The sequence below is a fragment of the Aptenodytes patagonicus genome, chromosome 26 (assembly GCF_965638725.1).
Source record: "Aptenodytes patagonicus chromosome 26, bAptPat1.pri.cur, whole genome shotgun sequence".
NCBI lineage: Eukaryota > Metazoa > Chordata > Aves > Sphenisciformes > Spheniscidae > Aptenodytes > Aptenodytes patagonicus.
The window spans coordinates 2670478-2694443 of NC_134974.1; the positions used below are offsets into that span (position 1 = coordinate 2670478).

At 54.1% G+C, this 23966-nt stretch overlaps 1 protein-coding gene across 7 annotated transcripts in view; it reads right to left on the reverse strand.

Moving 5' to 3' along the window:
- Nucleotides 1-117: 117 nt before the first annotated feature.
- The window catches only part of PI4KB (phosphatidylinositol 4-kinase beta), a 28269-nt gene continuing 4420 nt past the window's right edge, over nt 118-23966 (reverse strand). For 4 of the 7 annotated variants that reach the window (XM_076360214.1, XM_076360216.1, XM_076360217.1 and 1 more), the window contains 11 exons: nt 20536-21505; nt 10221-10265; nt 5636-5863; nt 4939-5166; nt 4628-4737; nt 4127-4231; nt 2704-2827; nt 2350-2615; nt 2061-2193; nt 1617-1737; nt 118-908 (listed from right to left, as the gene is read on the reverse strand). In XM_076360214.1, the coding sequence (XP_076216329.1) occupies nt 727-908; nt 1617-1737; nt 2061-2193; nt 2350-2615; nt 2704-2827; nt 4127-4231; nt 4628-4737; nt 4939-5166; nt 5636-5863; nt 10221-10265; nt 20536-21477 (2484 nt within the window). In that variant the 5' untranslated portion in view covers nt 21478-21505 and the 3' untranslated portion in view covers nt 118-726. The other 3 variants (XM_076360211.1, XM_076360215.1, XM_076360212.1) reach the window with 3 other exon arrangements.

A 23966-nucleotide genomic window follows, 5' to 3' on the forward strand; every position in this document is an offset into this window, starting at 1 on the left:
TGACACCGGCCGTGGGTGCTGCGGGATGGTGCTGGAGCCGTGACCTACGCTGGGTGGGACAAGGGGAATTTCAGGTTTCATTAAAAGGGGGCAGCGGGGGGGGGTGTGTGTGTGCACGAAACAAAGAAAGGGGCCGAGGGTGGGAGGTGAGTAACACTGAGGCTGCGGTGGGGGAACATGCAGGGAAGGGGCCGTCAGGGGTCACCTCCGCTGCGTTCAAGTGGTACCAGCAGAAGGCTCAAGTCACAGCAGACGCCGAAGGGTGGGGGGCCAGGCCCGTTCCCCCCCAGGGTCCTAAACATTTCATGAGATTGTGGGAGAGTTCACAGGACACCAACGGGGCGTAATACTGATGGGTGGAAGAGGCGGCAGCGCGGGGGGCGAGCGCTACCCCCCCCCGGTCCCGAGGCCCTTTGCTGGCTTTTGCCTGGCCACCACCGGACCCCGCGCTCACACGGCAGCAAGCTCAGTTACCGCATGATCCGTTTCGCTTTGATTTTTCACGACTGGGGTTTTGTTTTTCTTTTTCCTGCTTCGACTGCTTGGTTTTTCCTTGTTTCATTTTGTCGAGGAGTCTTGGCAAAAAGCAGCCCTGGGAAGATGCTGAGACTCGGCCTCCTTTTTACCATCAAGGACCAAGACTTCTTCCCCGGGGGCAAAGCTCGGGCCTGGGCCGGGCGCAGCGGCGGGCACGGAGCCGTTCTGGGAGAGGGAGGCCCGTGGCCATCACATGATGCCGTTGGTGAGGTACTGGAAGCCATCATAGAGCTTGGTGGTGATGGAGCGCATGCTGCCGTCCACCATCTGCTCGATGAGCAGCTGCAGCTGCTCCTCCGTCATGTTCATGTGGAACCGCTCCTTCAGGTTGCGGATGGTGGACGAGCCGTGGAAACAGGGGAGCTGCGACCCTGCAGGATGGGAGAAACAGGGTTTGGTACAGGGGGACTGGGGCGAGCGCAGCCCCCCAAGGGCTCAGTGGTCTCCACCCAGCTTGTCGCTGGCTCCGAGGCTGGTTTGTGGCACGGGGATTCCCCCGGCGCTGCCAGGCGGTGTCAGGGTTAGTCAGGACCGGCCGCCACAGAGGACGCCGCCGCATTTACGGCCTGTTCACACACTGAGGGAACGGCCACCCCCTTCCCTTGGGTGTGTTTTAGGCTTCCCCGGGGCACAACGATGCTCAGCCATCGCCACAGGCACGTTTCTGCTCTCTTCCTGCTCCGCGGTGCAGCCCAAGTACCCCCACACCCTGCGAGATCCGAGGCAAAGGAGGGCCAGACCCCAGGGCCGGGGGACGCTCCCTCTCCCCCCCAGGAGACACTCACCCTGCTCAGACCCACGCAGTGCTCAAACCTCCGACACAGCCGGGCAGACGCAGGGCACCCCTCGGCCTCACAGGATCCAGCGTCCAACCCCTTTCCCTGGGCCAGGAGCTCCCCGTGCAGACCCCAGTTCCTAGCAGGGCGGCCCTGAGCCTCTCCTGATACGAGGCTTCTCCAGCCGCTCTCCAAACCCCACAAGCTTTCCTCCACGCACCGAGGCTCAGCGAGCCATTTCTGGGCGATGCTCTGCAGCCCGGACCCACACGCGGCGCCTCTGGGGCCTCTGGCTCCCCTCACCTTGCTGCATGATCTCCACGATCTGCACAACTTTATCCATGTGCTTCCGGGCAGCGATGAGCCCCTGCAGCATTAGCATCTTGTAGTAGTTGAACATGTCCCCGTCCAGCCCGCCCATCACCTGGAAGGGAGAGGCTGTGTGGGTGGAGGGCAGCGGATCAAGAAACTTTAGGCCAACAGCGTGCCCTGAGCAGAGGGACTGTCAACACGAGGGGCACGATGGCATTTTTAGGGAATTTCACTTCTCTGAGTGAACCCACACTGCAAACAGAGCACCTCCAGCTTTCAGCTCATCAGCTGGATCCCAAGAGCAGCTCGGCTGAGGCTGCAGAGCTGGCCAAGAACCGCCACGGGGGTCAACCCAGCTGCCAAGGGTTCGACTGTGCCACCCGACGCTGTGGGATCTCCCCTCACCCCTCGCCGTCACGTCCCCCCCTCACTCACATCCACAAATTCCGTGGTGAGTTTGAAGGCAGATGTCTCAAAGCCAAGATTCCTGGGGGAGCTAGAGAGGATGAACCCAAAATCGATGTGGATTATGTGTCCATCCGCATCCAGCAAGATGTTGCCGTTGTGCCTGTGCGGGAGAGGGGAAACTTGCCGTTAAACTTTGCAAGCGCGTGCACGGCCCCGGGAGCAGCAGCACTCTCTGCTCCCAGGATTTCCCTGCTGTATCCGGGGACAAAATGACGAATCCCGGTAGAAGACACAGCAATACAGCGCGGGGACTTGCCTGTCCTTGACCTGCAGTAGGTAGCACACCAGGCAGTAACCGGCACAGCTCTGCACGAAATTCCTCTGGGCCGTCAGGAAGGATTCGGTATTGTAATTGCCATGTTCTTGCAGGAAATAATCCAGCAGCGAAAGCAGGGATTGCTTCTTGATTTGGTGGATGGACACAGCATTCACGACTGGCTCAATCATGCCGCTGTCGGCGGAGATGACGAGGATTTTGTATGGCTTGATCCAGAGCGGGACACGCTCCTGTTCCCAGATGGACTGTGGGAGAGAGCGAGAAAAATCCCTCAGGATCCAGGGCGGCCCCACACGGCCGCAGCCCCCATGGGCAGCCCCTCTCCCGTCTCACCTGCAGCTGCTTGAGGACCTGGAAGGCGAGCAGCTCCTGCCGGAGGTCGTCCCCGCACTTGACGATGACAGAAAGGAGGCGCCAGGAGGGCAGGTGGCCGTAGGGGGACCCTTCCCGGATCCTCCTGCAGGGAATGGGCAAGGTTGAGAGCGTAAGGCAAGGGAGGGTGGGCAGCGAGTCAGCCCGGAGGGCTGCGATCAAGGGTTGGGGGTTGTGCTGGTTTTGGCTGGGGTAGAGTTAAATTTTCCTCGCAGTAGCTGGTATGGGGCTGTGTTTGGGGTTTGTGCTGGGAACAGTGTTGGTAACACAGGGATGTTTTCGTTACTGCTGAGCAGGGCTTACACACAGTCAAGGCCTTTTCTGCTTCTCACCCCACCCCACCAGCGAGCAGGCTGGGGGGGGGCACAAGAATTTGGGAGGGGGCACAGCTGACCCCAACTGACCCAAGGGATATCCCACACCATATGGCATCATGCTCAGCACATAAAGCTGGGGGAAGGAGGAGGAAAGGGGGGGACGTTGGGAGTGATGGCGTTTGTCTTCCCAAGTCACCGTTAGGCGTGACGGAGCCCTGCTGTCCTGGGGATGGCTGAACACCTGCCTGCCCATGGGAAGGAGCGAATGAATTCCTTGTTTTGCTTTGCTTGTGTGCGCGGCTTTTGCTTCACCTGTTAAACTGTCTTTATCTCAACCCACGAGTTTTCTCACTTTTACCCTTCCGATTCTCTCCCCCATCCCAGCGGGGGGGAGTGAGCGAGCGGCTGGGTGGGGCCTAGTTGCCAGCCGGGGTTAAACCACGACAGGGGGCAAGGAAAGCCTCTGGAAATGCTCAATTGGGACTGCAGCAGAATGAGCTCCAGGGCCCAGGACTGCAAGAACCGCACACCAAGCCCCCACCAAACTACGGTGCAGATCTTACCTGAGCCACAAGCCATCTCCAAGAACAGCAGAGGGGAATTAACTGTCCCTGAATCCTCCAGCCCCTCCATCAGAACAACGTGGACAAGACTACCCCCAAATTTATAGAGCCCAGAGGGCTCTCCCTCTTGCTCAAGGAGAAATTTGGGGGTTGGACATACAACTCTCAGAGCAGGAACACGAATGAGTTTATTTTGGGACAGGCCAAACTCTTCTGACGTAAAAGATGCCTATAAATACCTGGTAAAGCCCCTCAAAGCCTAACCCAAGAGCAGCAAATCTGCCGTGGATTTTCTCCCTCCTCTGGCACACCCACTGCTCGCTGCCCTCCGCCTCCCCGTGTCCCGAGTGAACACACCCACCCTGGGGATGAGCAGGGCCTAAAGTCGAGGCCACGGTTATTTACCGGGCAAATCACGGAGCGACTTCCTTGGATTTCCGAGACATACAAAGTCCCTGCAGTGCTGAGACCAACCCAGCACACGCGTGCCCCTTCCAGCCTTACCTGACTTTCTCCTGCCAGGGCTCCTTCAGGGCGACAGCGGACGGGTCCTCGGGGTCCCTCTTGAAGGAGGTGGGGGTGTGCGCCAGCTGCTCCGAGAGCCGCCGCCTGCAAGACAGAGCCGTTAAGCAGCGAAACCCCTTGTTGAGGGGGAAAGTAGCATCAGCACGCACGCCCAGAGCCTCTTCGATCCAAAGCACTTTACAAAGCTCGTGGATTCACCCCAAACCAGGGCCACATCCACTGCTTCGCCAGCAGGAAAGATGCCAGCGGCTGAGCAGGGGGAGGCTGTACCAGCCCAGAGAGTCTCTTACAGGCCTCTGTTTAGGGCTCTCATAAACCTCCACTGCCCACAGTTTGCACAGCCCCTCCTTAACCCGTGCAGATGGTTTTTCTCTGGGAATCTAGCACAGAAATTTCGCACCCTGCCCTTTTTACATCTGAACTCATAACCCCCCCCCAACAAAGCCGCTGCCTGGGCTGCTCTCGCCAGGCCAGTCTCACCTGATATCTCCAGCAGCGATGAACACAGGCTCCCTGCTCTCCTGGCTGGTGATGCTGTCCACAGAGAACTGGGAGATGTTGTCACAGCTGTTGGTGTGAATCTCCGGCAGCTGGGAAGGGAAAGGTGCGAGAGGTGGGATGTAGCAGCTGCTGAAACGCAATTCCCACTCATCTTTTATCCCAGGCAGGAGCTGGGATGGCACTGACGCCTGGAAGGGCCTTCCCGTCCTGCGATGCCGCTGCGCCGGATCCCGGCAGCATCTCGCAGCACCAGCAAGGGACAAACCCTGCCTGGCACCCCCCGGCCTCACCTCCACCTGCAGCTCCACAATATCGTCCACAGACCAAGCCTCGTCGTCGTTGTCGTAGTTGGGGACGGTGGTGAAGCTGCTGGTCCTCTGCTCGTGCGTGATCCCGCACTCGGGAAGGTTCTCGGCCGAGCGCGTGCTCCGGATGCGGTTCTCGGGGATCCGAGCGGGCACATTCGCTGTGTCGAAATTGTCACATTCAAGTACTTCAACGTAGATTAAATAGGGAGCCTGGGGGAAGCAAAACCAAACGTTAGCGGGGCACGGTAGCTGCACGTGCCAGGCAGATACAGGAGGCAGCCTGATGCTCTTTGCTCTTGCAGGGCGTATGCTTTTTCTTTTTGGCATATGGCTTTTGGGGGGCAAAGCCGTGCTTTTCAGTAGATGTGGAACAGCCCCCCAGGGCAGGGCTGGACCTCCCAGAGACCCCTACAGCACACGTTTCAGGGGATGGTTACTCTCGGGGGTATGTCTTCCCCTCCCAGCTGCCCACACAGACCTCTCTCCCCATTGCTCCCAGCCCTGGAAGCAGTAACACAACCCTCTGCGCCGCATGGCAGCAGCCAGGCTGCAAGGAGGGACCCCGCTCCGATGCCCCGAGCACATTTATTTCACTCAACACCCAAACGGGGGCCGTGCCAAGGACAAAAACCTGCCTTTCAAGGCAGGTTTCAAGGCAAAACTGCTCGGCTGCTCGTACCTTGTCCTTGGAGTTGAGGACGACTGCCTGGGTGTGGGGCACCCGCACCACGTGATGGTCGAAGCCAGCCGTCGGGAGCCAGGCGCGTGCCGGCAGCTTGTGGTTCAGCAGCGACAGCTCCGAAATGAGCCGTTGGGTCTTCTGCTCTTTGGTCGGCAAGGTGGCCAGGCGCTTCCCGATGGCGATCAGGGATTTGATGAATTCTCTCTCGGGAGCAAGTCTGACAGGCTAAAAAAGGTTTAGGGAAGAAGGGTGGAGGGAGAGCGTTATAAAGGCAGCAGGTTGATAACACATCGGCAGTTTTGCAACCAGGCTCCGCAGTCTAAAAGGATAAACTCCAGATGGAGAAAGCAGCTCTTCCCATCCCACCCTCTTCCCCACTCTCGGATGATGCTCCCGTGACCGGAGAGCCGGGCTCATCATCCGGAAGCAGAGCAGGGCACGATCAAAGCACTTTTTCCCCTCCCGCTGTGCTGTCCAGAAATCCTCCTCCCCAAAACTCCGGAGCCGACATCCCCACCAGAAGCTCGCGGATCCCCAGGGCCGCGGCGGCCAGGAGCCCGCAGCCAGCAGAGGGAGCGTGAATCAGCCTCGTCCCCGGCTCGGCGCTCATTTTTCTGTCGTATCCTCACCCCGAAGCCTCGATTGTGGCTCAACAACCCGACCATTTTGCAAAGATCAAACTGCGATTCAGGAAGCCCCTTGGACCCAGGAGCTCCCCCCCGCACCCTGTGGCTTAAGCCGATCTCTCTGTTTGACTTTTTCAAGCTTTTAGATCAGAACAACAAACGATTGCGGCTGATTTTGCCATTTAAGATGCAGAATTAAACTTGCAAAGTGTTCACTGTACAATCATGCTGGAAATGCACATGCAAAAAGCTACGGAGCGTGAGAAAAGGAAGCAAAGAAAAACATCGGAGAGCCGGGAACGGCTGCACAGCAAAATAAAGGGATGATAAAAGGAGAAGGATCAGTCTGGTGGTTCCCTTTTGGGAAAGGGCAGGGGGGAATCGTTTGTATCTGTAGTCCACGTCAAAAATCCTTCCAAAAATCCTTCCTGTCCTTTCCTCCACTCTGCTCTCCTGCCCACCTTGCTAGCAAGCGCAGCAGAGGCGTCCTCAGGACAGGAGGAAGCATTTGCACGCATCTAACCCAGCGATATCGCTTTCACCTACCAGGCAAAGGATAAATATTTAAAACCCTGCACCAGCTGATGCTCCATTCCCCGATGGGTTGGAAAGGACCTGGTCCTGGCCGGACCCTGCTCTGCCTCGGCTCCTGCCACCCAGCCCACCCTGTGCCCCAACGCTTCCTTGACCTCCGGGACTGTTTTGCTCGATTGCATTTAATCCAATTTCTGCAAAAAGCCGAACGATATTCAAAGGATGCTCTGCTTCTTCCGATGCCTCTTCCGTCGAACCCCGATGGCTGCGATGTCCCTGCTCCTCCAAGGACCTTCTGCTCTCTGGTCGAGGCAGGTTTCCAGGTTTGGCACGTAGTTGATATTGTCACCAAAATAGCCTTGTTCCCTCTCGCCCACTCTGAGGTCTCTGTGCAAAAAATGCCTGGGAATTTGGGATGGTGCCCAGGCGAGAAGGTGCCCACGTGCAGGAGCAGACCACGAGCAAAGTCCTCCTGGTTCAGACATGTATCGATCTGTGTATCACAAGCATAGGCAGTTTTTAAACCCCTTCTTCTCCAGGGATCCCAAAGCATCTCCTGAAGCATCTTCTCCCTGTTTCGCAGCGAGTGGAGCGAAGCCATGCCGACCTCGGGAGCGCCCTGCCACCTCCATGACTCGTTCTGCACCTCCGATGTTCATGCTCTGGTTGAACACCTTCAGGTCTCGGCTCCTCCAGCCAGAAACACGAGGCTGGGAAATGTCCTCCCCATCCCGTCCTGCTCCAAAGGCATCCCACCGAGTGCTGCTCCGGTCTTCGGCGTTATCAGGGGACTCAGCACGGGAAGTTTTGCATCCTGTTATGGAGAAGCAGCTTCAGAAAATGGCATCAGCTGAACCGGGGCCGTCCCTGGCCTGAGCCATCGCAGGAAACGCTGTCTCCAGCCTGCCCGAAGAGCTGCAGAAAGCCTGTCACGCCGAAGCTGGGCTGCGGAGAGCTGCTTTTGCCCTGGCTCATTAATATCACGGTCCTGAAGCCAAGCGAAGAGAGGGAGGATGGGAGATGCTCTTCCCTCATCCGACCACCCGAAGGATCCTTCTGTTGCTCTGAGCCAACATAAATATTTACTTTCTACCATTTACTTTCTACTACAGCAAAACATTTCACTGGCGGCGCTTTGAAAAAAAAATATTCCTGCTCTTAAATTAGGCAGGGCTTTGTGTTTGTTTTTTGCCAGGACACACTCCAGGAGCATCTCTCTCCCCACGTGAGTTCAAACTGCTTCGCAGGACCGGGCAGGGACGACGACACAGATCCATTCCTGGCTACAGGACCGGCAGAGGAGGGAGACCCAGCTTCGGAGCAGTGCCGGAGGCATCACGACGCAGGGAAGGGGCAAGGCTGGTCCAGCTCTGCACAGCCATCACGCCTGGGTGGTTTTGCCTGGGTGAGGTCTAAGCATCTCAAAAAACAGGGGGGGTTAATTTGGAATGCTTTCCAGCCTCAGCTGCCAAAGTGTTTTCCGCTGTTCTACCTACCTTTACCCTGACGTCCCACCTCTCCTCCGCTCAAACCACCACAATTTGTCATTTCAGAGCTTTATACAGCAAAATCGTGGCCACCCCCCATTTCTGCTGCCCACGGTCACTCACTCCACGGGAGCGAGAACCACCTGATCTACTCAGAGTTGGAAACTACTCAGCAGTGCGGAGCAGAGCTGCTACCCGGTCCCTTTAGCTTAGCTGCCTGCCATGAGGATTTCAGCATCAGCGCTGATAAATGATACCTGCCATGATTTATAAATGCTGTGACCGTTCAGCTCGGTGCAGGTGCCTGCAAGCAGGTTTATAAATTTGGCATAAATGCTTGCAAAGAGCCCCAGCTGCTGCAATAACCATCTGCCCTGGATAAACAACCTGGGTCTGCAAAGCCTGGAGGAAAGGTCTCCTGCCCCAGGGGAGAGGAACGGGCGCTCGCTACCACCCAGCCCCGGGTGACGGCGAGATGGGTGGCACGGTCGAGGTGAATGAGGTGATGGCAACAACCACCGCCGCAGCCGGAGGACTGCGAGGGCGCTCCTGTGATGCCCTGGGACGGAGGAGCCTGCAAGCGCTCTACCGAGGCCAAGCCTCAAAAAGCCACTGAAGGAAGAGACGTCGCTGCCTTTGCTTGGCCGGGAGGAGCAGGAGGGGGAAAAAATAAAGCAACTTACCTAAATTTGGGTGGGTAAACTGGGACTCAGAGCCCGGTGCCCTACCTCCCACTCAACCGCCAGCACCCACGGCTGCCTGAGCATCCTACCGTCCCTCGCAGCCCTTAAAAACAGTGGAGTTGGAGGAGATTTCTAAAAAATAAAAGGAGGAGTCTGCATCGGGGTGTGCTCAGGGGTACAAGCCTTGTGCCCTGTGTCTGTACATGACCACAGAGTCAACGCTCCTGCCTGCACCGTGCCACGTGTAAAAGGTGTGAAAATTGTCCCTCTGAAGGCACAGAAGGACGGGAGCTGGGTACGCGTCAAATAACGCTTTATAAAGGCTAAAAAGGCTGGAGTTCCCCATATAAACCCCGTCCTGGAGGATGGGGGCTACGCAAGGCACCGCTGCCCGGGTAGGCGGTTTTGATCATGGACTACATATTCAACGTGTGGAAGCCCACTGGGAATCCCAGACGGAGAACACACACCCACTGGCAGGAAAATGACACAGATGAGGAAGATGCTATTGATTAAAAATAAAAAATAATGAAAAAGGCCCATTTTGAAAGAAAAACGCTCTATTAGGGAAACGCTGGGTTTTGATTGAAAGTTGAACACACAGAAGGGGGAAAAATAATGATTCGTGGAAAAAGCAAATTAAATCCCATCTGGCAGAGAACTTTTAAGTAAAATTCAAGGAAACAGCATTTCCTCTTTCATCTGCGGACACCGCCACGCAAAGGTCAGCGACTGCTCAGACCGATATCTGCAGCATCAGCCAAGTCCCTCCCCTGCCTCCGCCGTTCGTTGGCGGTACGAGGGTTTCTCTCTCCCTCGCTCCCTTTTTTTTTGGGGGGGGGTGGTGAAATGAGCACCCAGGGCACCCCCCAGCCCCCCGGGGCTTTCTGCTTTTTTTTTTTAGCCAAACCGGTGCAAGCGAATTTGCCCAAAGCTCCGTTTCCGCCGGCGTTTCGCTGAACAAGCAGGAAACGTTCAGACGAAGCTGGCACCGCCGCAACCCCGGCTGCTGCGGCACGAGGGGCGACCGACGCGGTGCTGGCGGCGGGGGTGGGGGGGGGTGGGGGGAATGCTGGCTTTGCCCCCACCCGGGGCTCAAGCGGTGCAGACATTGTGGGGGACGGCTGGGGACCAGAGCTGCTTGCGGTGCATCGCCGGGTGCCGGGGTTTAGTGTTTTCGTGGCAGAGAGGAAATGCTGCTGTCGCGGGGAAGGCAGGCAGCCCGGGCGCAGGAACGAAACGGGCCACTTACGGGAGACAATGACTTATCGAGACTTTCCGTACTTGAGGAGAGCTCCTGGGAAATGGAGGAAAGGGGGTTTGTTGGCGGTTTTAGGTGGTGGTGTTTGTTTAAAAGGAGAGAGAGGAAGGAGGGAGAAGGGGAGAAAAAGCAATAGTTTAGCTCCAGGTTCATAACGATCACTTTTCATTTAATTTTTTTTTTTTCCCCCACCCCATCACAATTTTGCTGCCTTTTACTCTCGGATAGGAAGCAGCACCTAAACTGGCACGTGATGCTTCCAGAGTAACGCGACAACAATTTCACGGATCTAAACCGGAGCCTCCGCCGGCCAAGGCCACTTGTGGTGGTACCAAACAGGGAGCAGGGCTCACGGCTCATCGGCAGGTCCTATCGCTACATGCCCATAAAACCCCCATAGATTTTCCCCATTTACATCCTTTAAAATAGTCTTCTACCCCAGAAGTGTAACTAAGGTTTCAGCTCTGACTTTCTTGGCTCAAATCAGCTGCAGAGACGGGAGCTGCTATGGCAGGCAGGGATGCTCATGATGATCCCTGCCACGGTTACCCCAACTCTGCCCTGACACCAGCCTCTCTCCATCAACAAAAACACTTTATTTTTCTCCCCGGGCTCTTAATTTAGCCTGTAATTTCAGCAGATAAAATTAACCCCATAGAAACTCTCCTAAAGATTAAAAAATCTGACAATTAAACTATTTTCATGATCAAGTTGATGAGTCAGTATTAATCGGCGGAGGAGCACAAGCCATCGACCACGTTTCCCTGCAGCCACCGAAAGCCACCCTGTGCATCCACCCTAACAGCGATTTCCATCTCTAGCCCGACCGTTCCACAATTTCTGCAGCACCGCACTTACAGCCCATAAATCCATTATTTTCATGCACAAAGAGATAATAATGGAGCTTCGCACCCTTGAGACTGGTGTGTGATACGTTTTAAAATTCACTTCCCAAAAAGAAACAAACAGGTCTGGATTTAGTATGTTAATTACAGGGATACGCTAACTCCACCAGGCTTAGTCTCACCATAAAAAATAACAGTGTTTAAATTAATCGCTTCCGCGTGACCACATAAAAACCCTAACAGTGCCGAGACCCTGCAAGGCTCACCAAGAAAAAAATATCTGGAGCCCGGAGGCTGCTACGGGCTCACGTCGCTGCCTTCTTCCCAGGCACCAGACTCATTCCTGGATCTTAAATCAAGATATTTTAGGATCAGAGTTTCCCCTGTTTTGTTGTAAATAAAAAATCTCTAACCAGGAGATCAGCAACGGGAGCAGGCTGTAGGACGGTACCATCGGGAGGTAAGCTGAAAAGCTTTTAAAAACACCATCTTGCCACATTTGCTCGCAGGCAGAACAAGAGTTGTCACCTCTAAAACACGTCTACCGGAGATGCTTTGCCCAGTTCAACTCCCATTATAATAAACACGATTTTAGAAGTTCCTCTTCTCGTAGCATCCATACGTCCTCTGCCGTAAAGCAAATCTCACGGATGATTTGGGCTGCTCCTCCTCCAGCTCCTGCAACCACAACCCCAGTGTGTGCCGAGCCAAGTCACGGCTGGACCCTGTCCCCAGTACATTTTCAAGCAGAGCCTATTCCGCTAAAGCCGTGCCAGTTTGCAATGATTGAGGATAGAGTTTTCAAATTCCTCTCGGATTTAGGAATAGCGCAACCCACACTCCCAATTTTCATTTGAAAGTCTTAATTCCCCCAACTTTCGAGGTCACACAACCTGTCCAGCACAGGAGCACACCCTCTCCTTCGCCGTGCACAGCCTCTGCTCCCCGACGTCTTCACACGTGGCGCCTGCGATGCAATTAGGACTTCGATCCCGCTAGACACGTTTAAAAATTGGTTTACCAACTTTATCAAAAAATGCCAGCATCACGACCGTTGACTACAGGAGCCTCGCGCTGACGCAACACTGGTTTGCACCATCACACAGAAAATGAGTCAGAGCTGGCTCCGGGGGGGGGGGGGGGGGGGGGGGGGGGGGGCAAGGCAAGTTCCGCCAAGGTTCAGCTCCGGCTCTGTCATTAAGCCGCTCCCTGGAGTGAGCATGGATGAGAATTTAGCTTTTTAACCTCCTCTGTGGGAAGGCTCTGGTGTCTGCTGCAGCTCAGATCACCTGCTCGCCACGCCGGGTGCGAGCAACAAAACCTGCTTGCAGCACGAGGCCCGGATCCAGAGAACAGGAATAACGAACTTTGAGGGGGAATTTTTGTTTTGCTTAGCGTCTAACCCTCTGGCATAATCTCAGCAGCTCCGGACATGTTCAGAGCCAGTTCCTCCCCACCTGCCTGTGCTTCCAGCAATGTCATTTCACGGGCAGCTTCACTCCCCAACTTCGAAGGACAGCGAGCTGCAGGGGCAGGTAAAGCTGGGGCAGAGCTTGGCCTAAACCCACCTGCTTCACCCAAAGAACACGGCTGCAGAAGGACCCACTGCAGCCCCCCAGGGACTCAGTCATTCCCTACTCCCCTCGTTCATCGCAGCACGGCTCTGTCCCGGGACACAGCAGGGCAGCTGGACCCACTGGCCACCCAAGGAAAGACATTTTGGGGGTCTCTATTCAATATCTGATGATTTCCCCAGCGAGGTCAGGTAGTTTTACGGCAGACAGCCAGCAAACTGTAATAAAAAAGTGCAATAGGGAACACAGCTTGTTGTGTGAACAGACCTAGCAAAGTTTGGGTTCCTCCAGATGCATCCTACATCCCTCAAACCTTCCTCCCCCTGCAACAGCTCCAGCCATCCCAAAGCTTCCTGCGACACCTTGACACCTCGCATGTCCCCTCGCCGGGGACCTGCTTCAGTGTGTGGCACACTGGCTGGCATCAGCAAGGACCAAAAACCTCTGCAAAGCAGGCGATTCGGCAAAATGTAAAGAAACTCGGTACGTTTCTGGCTTCTCCTTGCTGGGGCATTTGGTTGACGCTTCAAAAAGTTCCTGCCGGAGGAGACAAGGATCGCACAAGACTCATTTCCCCGGGAAACCGGGCTGGAGGAAGGAGCGGGAAAATGAACCGCATTCAAAGGGTGCCAGCAGCACGACTCCTCTCCCTTGCAAACTCGACATATGGATGAGCCATTTGTCAAGCGCAGGCGAGTTTCCAGATCTGTCACTCGGGAAACAAGAAGCCTTGAAAGTTTAATACCCTGGTCTCAGCTGAAATGTCGGTGCAAAGCGGTGTTTACGGTCAGCTGTGGCCGTCGCCAGCTCTCTCCCCTTTACCCATCACTTCACCCTGCGCTCGGCACAAGGCTCATCCACAGCCACCATCTCTGCAGGGTTGGCTTTGGGGTTTTAAGGCTAAAATCCTTGGTCTTTCTTAAGATGTAGGAACATTCAGCACAAGTTTCTACCCAGTAAACACATACCGTCATACCGATAAAAATAACTTCATCTCTCTTTGTAAAGCGCTTGACAGTGAGCTCGGCACGCCTTGGCCCCAACATCGCTTTCGCTTCCACAAATCCTTCGCAGAAGGACTTTCCTACCTGTTATAAAACTAAAACAGATATTGATGGCAGTGTTTTATATCTTAAAAAACAATTTAAAATCAAGACAGCTCTTGAGAAGCAAACGCCTCACCAACACTGCTTGTATTATGAGGAAATGTAGAGGTTTTAGCTAAAAGACATCAAACCAGGATGCCCGGAGGAGTCGGACTTTGCAGCTTGAGTGACTGCTGTCACCGTGGTCAAGCAGAATCCTGGCAGGCAGAGGGATGCCCTACCAAATCCAAAGGGACGATGCAGAAGAGATGCAAAGCCTCCCAACTCGGACCTGTCCGTGGGACCGCGGCGCACCCGGCAGCGCCGCCCTCGCAGCAATGTGCCATGACAGCATCAAAAGTGATTCTCCGGTAGCCACGCTGCTCTTATCACAGCGGGGAAACAAGCTCTACCAGAAAAAGCACCTTTGCCAGCGTTGCTGAAGGTGCTATTCCAGAGGTAAAAGGCCAACGCTCCTCCACACCCCACATGGCAAAGGCAGGGCAGGAACGTGGGCTAAAAAGTTAAAAGGCCAGGGTCGGCCGTGTTGGGCAACCTGGAATAAAAAGCAGCTTTCAAATCCAGAAGTCGCCTGCGCGCGCACATGCTCTGCTAAGTGAATCCGTGCAGAAACACAGATGTAAACAGATTTGCATATAAACCCCCGCTGCCGTTTCTCAAGATAATGCTGATGCTGCTGTTAAAAAAAAAAAAAAATAAAACCCCACACCGTGGGCAGCGCTCACGTCGCGTGAAAGCTTTGCTCTTCCTCCACCATCCACCCACACGCAATGGCCCCGAGTTAACAGCGAGGAGCTGGCATTTAAGAAGCTGCAGTTTCCAGCACTCCCTTCCCGGCAGCCAGCCTAGATTCTTAACTGATTATTCAATTAGCAGTTTTCTAATTAAAATTTTTTTACTTGACTAGTGGAACCAGTTCAGCCAAACATTTCTGTTCACACGGAGATGCAAGTCTGCCTGGCTCTCCTCACTATCAGCCTGGCTCCGAGCAGGTGCTGGGTTCAAGCTCGCAGCTAAAGCAAGCCATTCACATTTAAAAATAGCTGGTTTCAATCCAGTTGGTCAAAAAAATAAAAAAAAGCAGCTGTTTTTCCCTCCCTGCTCTGCGTATTTTGAACCTTGATCTTAGCTCGTGAAGGGATCTGAGAGATGAACCACCCCTCTCCAAGCAGTCAGCACGATTTATTCTTCCCACCTCCGAGGCTTCGGGAGTTAAAATGCTGGTGGGAGGCAAAGGGGGGCACAAGGAGCATCCTCCCTGTTTCATCCAGGTACAGGCTCTCAGCTATAAACTTTGGTGCATCTGCCCTAATATTAAAATTACTTAAGCTTCAGGACTCGTCATCATGGTTCTGGATTTCTCAGCACCACCAGCACTGCACCCTGCCACGCTGGCAGGGACGCCGGGGTCAAATCGTGGAGCACGGCTCGCAGGGAGATAAAGGGCCGAGTATCGGTGACTGGTGCAAACCCCAGCTTGCCAGACGGGAAAACTGGGGAGTGAAAAGAGCTCACATCCAGCCTCGGCTTTAACTCGGAGTCGTGGGGTTTCATCTTTGAAAAGCGTTTTCCAAAAGCAACAGCCCTATGAGAAACGCGAAGGGGTGCAGCAGAGCAGCAGTGCATCCCGGGCACGTTCATCCCCCAAAATGCCAATTCAGCCAAGCCCCGGCTCGGCTCGCGGGGCGCAGACCCCAGGGGGGTCCTCATCCATCCCTAGAGAGGTGGGGGAGACAAGAGCAGGGAACCGGGGAGTGGTTAAGGTGCTGCCGCCGCCGCCGCCGCTCAGCGCCTGCCAAGGAGGAACCGAGGCAAAGGCATTTGCATGCTGCAAAGGCAGCACAACCTGTTTGTGCAACAAATCCCCCGGTGCGGGTGCTGGCGAGAACTCACTGCACCTTTACAGCAAATCCTGTTGGGTTTACGGAGGAGGCGTCATTAAAAACAACCGCCCCAAAGCCAGCAAGGCTTGAGTTGAGTAGAGCTAGGTAAAGTGAAGGCGATCAGGCAGCAAGATGACTTTTTCTGCTCCAAGTTCAGCTCTCCCTCACCCCAACAGGTATCTCTAGGTCAGCTTGAGATGTTTCTGGTAGCTTGGCCCAGCCACGAATGGTTTTACTGAAGTTTAAGCAGCTGCTCTGCCCTGGGTGAGGTTTTGCTTCCAGGTTGCTGCCTGCAGCCCTGCCAAAACCCTGGGGAGCCGGACACGATGTCCCACCCACCCATGGCCAGCTTCCACCAGCCACCCAGCCCAACTCCTCCATGTTTCTGCCCAGCGCAACCGACTTAACAGCGCTATGGCGCGACCGAAGGCACCGGCAGGACTGGCTCATGCCGCAGACAGCGAGGGACCCATCTTGCAGGTTTAACATTTAAACAGGCAAGAAAGAAGTAAAGCATCCCATTGCGCAGCGCTGGGACGGCAACCTGCCCCCACGTCTGCAGCATGGGGATCCCGGCCATGGTCTGTCCATCTTCTCGCATCCCAGCGGACGGCGCAGCCAAAGACACCCAACTACGACATCTCAGACCATCTCCTGCAATGAAACACTTATCAGTGCTCCCCCGGTTTCCAGCACCAGCATCAGGTTACAGCAAGTTCCTCCCCTCCGGGTCTCAAGTTGCTCAGGTGGAAAATTCAATACGGAGCAGCCCCAGCACATTTAATCTGCCCTTTGTCTGTAAACGGATCGGAGAACGGGACACACCTGGACTCCAGCAAAATACAACCACCACCCTGGAAACCAGGGCTGGAAGAAAGGCTGAGTCCATCCACCTCGAACCGGAGGGAGGCAAGACGACATGAGTTTCGAGCTTGTGGCTTTTCCTTTGCATGCCTTTGTATTAATTGAAAAGTAACAAATGCAAAATAAATTTATACCATTAGAACCGTATCATGGAATTATGTTACAGATGCATAACCCACAGCACGAACGGCACTTGAAATAAAACCTCTCCTGCCCGTTATTATGGTGGTTATGCAGCATGAAGCCACAACTGGAACATAAAGACCTTAGCGGGAAGAATTATTCTCTAGAAACGAAGTGCCACGGCTGCAGGTGATCACGGGGGAAAGGACAGATTCGTCCCAGGGGTGACTACTGACTTTGCTAAGAGCTGTCCGTCCCCCCCCGGCTCTAAAACCAACACAGACTTTTTTTCTTAAGTAGCGTTAATACCTGCTTTGGGTCTGACCCAGCTAATCCGGGACCTGCAGGTAACGGAGGCCCTCGCAGAGGACCAGCAGCAAAGGAGAGGCACCTTTAAGAGCCTAGAAACAGGGAGGACCTGGCGCCGCGCTTCAAGGAAGATGTGAAACAACAGGCAAAGGTCCAGAGGAGAAATAAAAACCTAGAGGTCTAGAATAGGCGACCTACGGGAAATGTAGAAGAGGCCAGAATTGTTCAGTGGAGAGAAGACTGATGGGAAAATAACCCAGCCAGACACAGACGGATGCTGCAGAGAAGGGAATATGGTGCCACCACCTCCTTGGTAGAGCTAAAAAGCAGCTTCAGGCTCCAGTAATGAAGGGGAGACGAAGCCTGGATGTGGGAAACCCTCACTGGGAAAAAGCCTGGATGTAAGCCCTGCAGCAGGCTGCAAAGCCTCCGGCATGGGCAGAGTTTGCAGGACACTTCCACAAGTCTTTCAGGGACGGGTGCGACATACCTGCCTTCTCTGTACCTCTCCTTTCCCCGCACCTCTTGTCTCCAGCCCTGGCCTCTACGGCTTGTATTTCAGATCTACGCCCACCTGCAAAGGCACTAGCCCAACGCTTCAGCTTTTCCTCCCTACAGCTCTTCCAGGCAGAGTTTTTTCCATTTCTCCTGCTCTTCAACAGCCTCCCATCACAGATCAGAAACAGCCAACTTCTCCACAAAGCCTCTTCTCCATCCTCTGCTCCTCTCCTCCTCCGGGCCCGTCCCCCCGGGCCCGGCTGATTTGACTCCATCTGCAGCAGACAACGAATCATCCATGTTCATACACCAGCTCTACGTTTGCAGCACACAGAAACGCTGCGTTAGCAATACAGGACAGCTGAAGAAATGTCATGTTTTACCCTTGGCTGGGTTGGATCTGGCTTTTTTTTTTTTTTTTTTTTTTTTTTTAAGATTGGAAGGAGAGACACACAGCTGAACACTGGATGAGTTTGCAGGCTGAGGCCCACACAAGACCAGACGTTGCAGGCAGCGCTCGGTAAGGAGATTCAGGCCTTGCAGCCTTCCTTAATCTGGACAAACGACTTCTTGGTTTTACATTCGAGTTTTGCAATTTTTTGCAAAGAAACAGAAGTTTCTCGGGAGGCGCAGCAGAAGCAGATTCCCGACACACGGCTCGATGGTGTGGACACTGGCAGCAGAGACACAGCAGCATAAAGGGAATAAAGTAACTCCCAGATGAGCACACATGAGATTTTTATTGCTGTAAAATCTCTAGTTTAAGAAAGTTTGGGGAACAAGCTAAGGGCTGGTCCCAGCACAAGACAATTCAGACATCTGCTGGTTTCCTGGACCAAGGGAAAATTAACTTGTATAAAGTAGCTTAAAGCAGCTTAAAGTAGTGAATTCCAGAATTTGCTGGAATTTACGCTGGACCTGCCCGGCCCCACCACCACCTGGCCAACTCCAGGGATTGCTGCTTTCAAATACGAGGCAATAACATCGAGTGCTTCAAATAATACAGGTCCAGGAAGCTGCTGGGGATATTCGGAGGCCGGGAAAGTTCTTACAGCACCTCGAGTATCCCTATTGCTGTGCACTGTTTAAACAGCTTGCCCCGCCTCCGGAACAAAATACGTTTAAAACATTGCCAAGAGAAACTCTTCGCTGCGCTGCTTTCATCTACCATTTATGTAAAGCTTCGGTTTCCATTATTCAAGCAGCTGCAGCCAACGTGAGCAGAGAGACCTCGTTGCGTCCTGCTCTCCATCAGCCGGTTGTTTTCCACCGAGCAGCTGATGGGCAGAGACATGAAAGATTCATCTACCCATCGGCAAATGCCACGACCCCGGCTCGCAGCTGGGGTTTCACCCAAGAACGGTGAGAGGCAGGACAGGGTGGTTTTACCTTGAAACCAGACCGGACGACTGCCGCTTCACGCCTCCGAAACCTCCTTCAACTCCTTATCCAAAGGAGCCTTCCCCAAGTCTGGCAGACAGGCAGGAGACCACGCAGACCCTTCCAACGATTTACAACCCAGCGTGGAGCCAAGGGAAAGGGGGAATCTCAGGCAGGAAAGCCAAGAAATACTCCACCGTTACGAAAACAGTCACGAGATCTCGAATGTCTAGACGGAGCTGCGGGGAAGTTGGCTTTCAAGGTCTCATCCACACGAGGCACAGGGATGACCCAGAAAAGGAGCTGCGTGGAGGCTGGCTGATCTGCCCGGGTGCCGGGTGAACGGCTGCCGAAGCCCCACCGGGACCGAACCTTTGGTACTGTGGTTTTACAAGCCATCCCCGCTGGAGAGGTGAACCACCTCCCCGGGGGAGTATTTCAACTTCTTGAGTTCTGGAAGAGGCATTGCTTTTCTCCAATTTGGTTAGCACTGCTCATAAAATTTGCATTTAGCATCAGCTCACCTCCTCCGTTCTCCTCTCCCGCCCGGCATCCCCATCTCAGGCTGCATTTCTCACCATCTCAGGCTGATGCTCGTGCTAAAAACCATCAGCCCTTCAAAACAAAGCAGCAAAATAAAAAATTTCCATTTCCAGCTCTTTTCCCTCCAGCCTTGTGTCCTCACTACCAAGGATGCTGCTCATCCCTTTTGCTCTGTGTCAGCAGATGTGTGAAATGAATAATCTGCATTTTCTTTGGGAGAAATCCCACTCAAGCAAAAACACTCACTCTCCAGCGAGCGCGCACAGAGTCTTGCAGCGTGCACCGATACAGCAGCTCAGCACCAAAGCAACTTTGCGCCGATAACTTTTTGACACTTAAAAATAAACGCCGCAAAGCTCACGGGAGCTATTTGGGTTTGGAAGATGGGTAACACGCATATGCCCGAGCTCACCTATTTAATTGCCATTTGCTTTGGCATTAGACCGCATTAGCGCCCAACCCTGGAAACCGGAATCGTCCCCTCCGCGCAGCCCAGTCCCCCCAGCAGGGAAAGCCTGGCTTTCCACTGTCTTGGAGCTGCAGAAAGAAGGCAAAAATCCAAAGGAGAGCTCGGCACAGGGCAGCAGCCACGGACAAACCCCACAGCTGCAGCTCTCGGCCCTACAGCCAGAAGGGTGTGTGCACCAGAGGCTCATTTTGGCCAGGGCACCGGGACGGCGGAGCTGATGGGTTTACCTGCTCTCCTCCTGCTCCCAGCTCTCGGCTGCCCAAGGCCTTTTCTACCTGCAAATAAACCTCATCGTTGCTAAATCTGAACAAGTCGGGACAAGGAGGAAATCAGATTTCCAACAGCGATCAGACGGCTGCAGATTGCAAAACAGAGACACCGGCCGAGTTGCCCAAATCGTGTGGGAATTCAGCAGTGTAGGAAGTGACCCAGTCCTCCTGACCCAGCTTTCTGCCTTACCTTGAATCCATCTAATGTCTTCCCCTCACACCAAGAAAACTCCCCCTCTGGAGCCCCAGCACCCTTGAGTGTGACCCACCAGTGTGTGTCAGTTTGCTTAGAGACACAGGAATCAAAACTCATTTGCAGCAACTAGGATAAAAAAAACCTCTGCAGTAAAGGAGGAGCTATGAGATGAGAACCAACCGCACGAGCATGGCCCTGGGGGCATCCCTTCCCAGGCAGGCTGAGCCTTGGAGAGCCCCAACGTTACCTCTTCCTCGCTCTCGACTTTGGGATTGCTGGCTGTGCGCTTCAGATTGCTGCTCAGGCTGATGGTAACGGTGGCGTCCGACTTGGACCTCTGGTGAGTCCTTTTGGAAGGAGACAGCCCCGTATCGGGCGCTGGGCTCAGAGACGGCAGCTCCCTCTTCTTGTAAGCTGGCTTCAACTCGTCCGAGAGGATGAGTTTCCGCAGCTTGGTCCCGCGGGAGTGTCGCTGAGTGGAGATGTGCATGTCCGAGGAGTAGGCACCCAGCAGCAGGGCACACTGCAGGGAGAAGTTGATGCTCTGCCGGCAGCGGTGCACGATGTAGGGCTTGATCGCATCTCCCACGTCCTCGTCCATGTGAATGTACATATTCAGCAGCTGTGGCAGGTAGAAGTCCACTTCTTCGTTCCTAAAGCAGAACAACCTATTCCCAATGTAAGCCTGCACACCAGGTTCCTTTGAATTGTACAAGTATGAAATGGCCATGGAGATATCAAAGAGTTTGGATTCAAAGAGCCGGAGGAGCCAGGACTGCTTAGCAGAGTTATTCTTCTGCCGCTTCCGGGCGGTTTTCACCGTGTTGGCCATGGTCTCGTCCTCCTCCTGGATCTTAGAGGCCATGCTGGGTGGATCGTCCAAGCACTTGATTTCACAGCCCTCCCCGATGTCTCCATTGGCCAAATCCACCGCGGTCCGTGGGGTGCACTCTGCCTCGCTGCCATCAGCCGGTTTTGTTAAGTTGTCGGAAGAGACGCCATGCATCAGCTTGACCTTCTCCAGGACCTCTTCGCAGGCTTTCTTCGCCACCTCGGGGTCGATGACCGCCAGCTCCCCGACACCTTCCGTGATGACGCTGAGAGACGTCCCGCCATTCCCTTGGGGCGCTGAGCCGGGCGCCTGGTCCAAGCCTGTCCCTCGGGCTGGGTCTACAACAGAGTCTCCCATAGCAGTGGCGGGTCTGCACACTTCAAAGCTGAAAAGAAAAGAAGACAAAAAAAAGAGTCAGGGACACAATCTGCAGAGGAGACCTGCTTCCAGCCTGAAGGTGGGAAAATAGGAATCCATGGTGGGATACACCTCAAGGGAAACCGAGAGCTGAGCTGAGGTTTGGTGCAAACCTTTTCAAAAAGCCTTTGTCTAGAGAGGGAAGGTGCCCCAAGCCAACGCACGCAATGCAAGTCGGCCCAGAGCAACGCCGAGCTGCTCACGTTGGGTTTTAAAGGTCTTCTTGGTGTCCCTTCCACTCAGACTTGAAAGAGAGCTGTGAGCATCTATCAGCCATTACACAAAATTTCCCTGTTACCATGACGATAAAAAAAATTGAGCAAGCCAAAAAGAGAAGGAGAGGGGAAGAAAAAAAAATAACCAGGTTGCTTTATGCTCTCCACCCTAAAGGCATTCTGCAACGCTTGGGATTAGAGGGCCACAGGCTGGGTGGACCCAGTGGCTCTGCTTCTTGCTAGAGAAGATGAAGTTTATCCCCCGTGCTCAGCTTTTGCTCATTTAACCTCCCTCCAGGACGGAGGGCGACAGCGGTACGCGGCGCTTTGATGGTGAAATCCCCTGCTGGTGCCGGGCGATGGGCGAGCAGAGAGCCGGCGCAAGAACCGTGTTTGTTGCAACAAGGTCCCTGTTTTCAAAGTCCAGACACCAATGCCCAGATTATGCATCCTCGCCAATGATTAGCACTTAATTACGTTTTAAAAATAAGATAAATGAGGGATTGAACACACTTCCCGGTTTCCCATCTCGATAAAAAGAGCAGCAGTGCATCTCTACGGATAACCAGCAAGAATAAAGAAGGCCAGCGCCAAGTGAAATCGTCCTCTAAAAATAAAATAAGGCACTCTATTCAATCTAACATCATTACTGCGGCTCTGACTGCTTCCCTTTATTGCTTATATGCTACAACAAGACAGCTCGTGATCAGCAGAAGGGCACAATGCCTTTTACAAATGTTAAGCACTGCAAGCAGATTGCCAATTCCCTCCTGCTTTTCACGTCCAGCACGGTGGAAAAAATTACTGTCTTTGGAAAAGAAGTTCACTGAACCATTTTCTGCCTGTCTGTTCCCCCAACGACCCCCAGCCCCTGTTTTGACCACAGAAGCTGCACCGGCGGGTTCTTGCAACGAGATATTTCCCAGCTAATTTAATGACCTTGTTTTAGCTGTTTATTTTTACAAGCGATTACAGCTCCCGACGCCGGAGAAAAGGGCGAGGAAACCCACGGCGTTTCTTTCTAAATATTCCAAGCGAGTAAAAACGAGGTCAGTGTATCCAGATGCGAGTGCCGCTTCCCAGAGACCGGTTTCCTCCTCTTGTTTTCAAAGCACTTAAGCTCTAACTACGAGGTGAAAAAAGCTTGACCAAAGTTCAGCAGTCTGAAGCGATATGAATAGCATCTTTCACCCCGTCCGCACGGCAGCAACACACAACGTTTTCCTCTGTGCTTGCCATTCCCTTTGGTACAAATCCCGCATGCTTCAAATATTTGTGGTCATTAGATCCTAAAGACCCTGCAAGCTGAAGGAAGTTGTTTTTCCTTCTTAGTGAGCCCAGCCTTGCCCCACGAAAGCCCAGACAATCTAATTTTTAAATTAACACCATGCCGGCAAAAAGGACATCCTTCGGCGTAACTCGGCAAGGCGGGATTTGAAGAGGCACGGAGCGGAGCCGGGTCCAAGGAAGAGTCGCCCAGAGCTTTGCTCGTGCCAGCACTTCTGGGGTCCTTCAAACGTTCGCATCAAGACAACTGGGATGACAAGCTGATTAAAATATAAAAAAAATTCAGCGGTGGCATCTTCCGGAGTCCCAAACACGGCTCCATGGCCACACGCCGGGTGCAGAAGTACCTGCGATCCCGGGCGGCTCGGTCGCCCGCAGAGGGCTTTCCCAGCCCCGACTGGTTTATCCGATGCAGGGAAATGCTTTTGACATCCTCCTTGCCAGGCTGCAGAGGGAGAAAAAGTGTGTAGGATCTCGTTAAACCTCCCTCCCCGTAAACACGGGGCACGCAGGAGAAGCCTGGTGCAGCATGACGGCACATGCTGAAATTCTGGACATTAAACCGCCTTCACGTCCGCGGGAGAGGCTGGATCCGACCTGACCTCCTCACGCAAGGTATCCCGATGACTCCGAGGCGCCCGCGTCGCACGGCGCACTCATCGTGAGCAGAGCCACTCCCGCGGCCAGCCCGAACTCCCTGATCCTTTTGCCACCTTCAGCCGGCCGGCCAGGCCCGTAAGGGCCCTGCGTGCCAGCTCTGCACCGGAGAGGAGATAGCCAGTCAGAGCTCGCAACTGCTGAGTGGGTTAAACTTGGATTAAGGAACTGCGCAAGATAAATCCACCCACGGGCCTGCAGGGTTACCTCTGCACCGCAGGCACAGCTTTGAAATCCGTGCATTGCTTTTTTTTTTTTTTTTTAATTCTC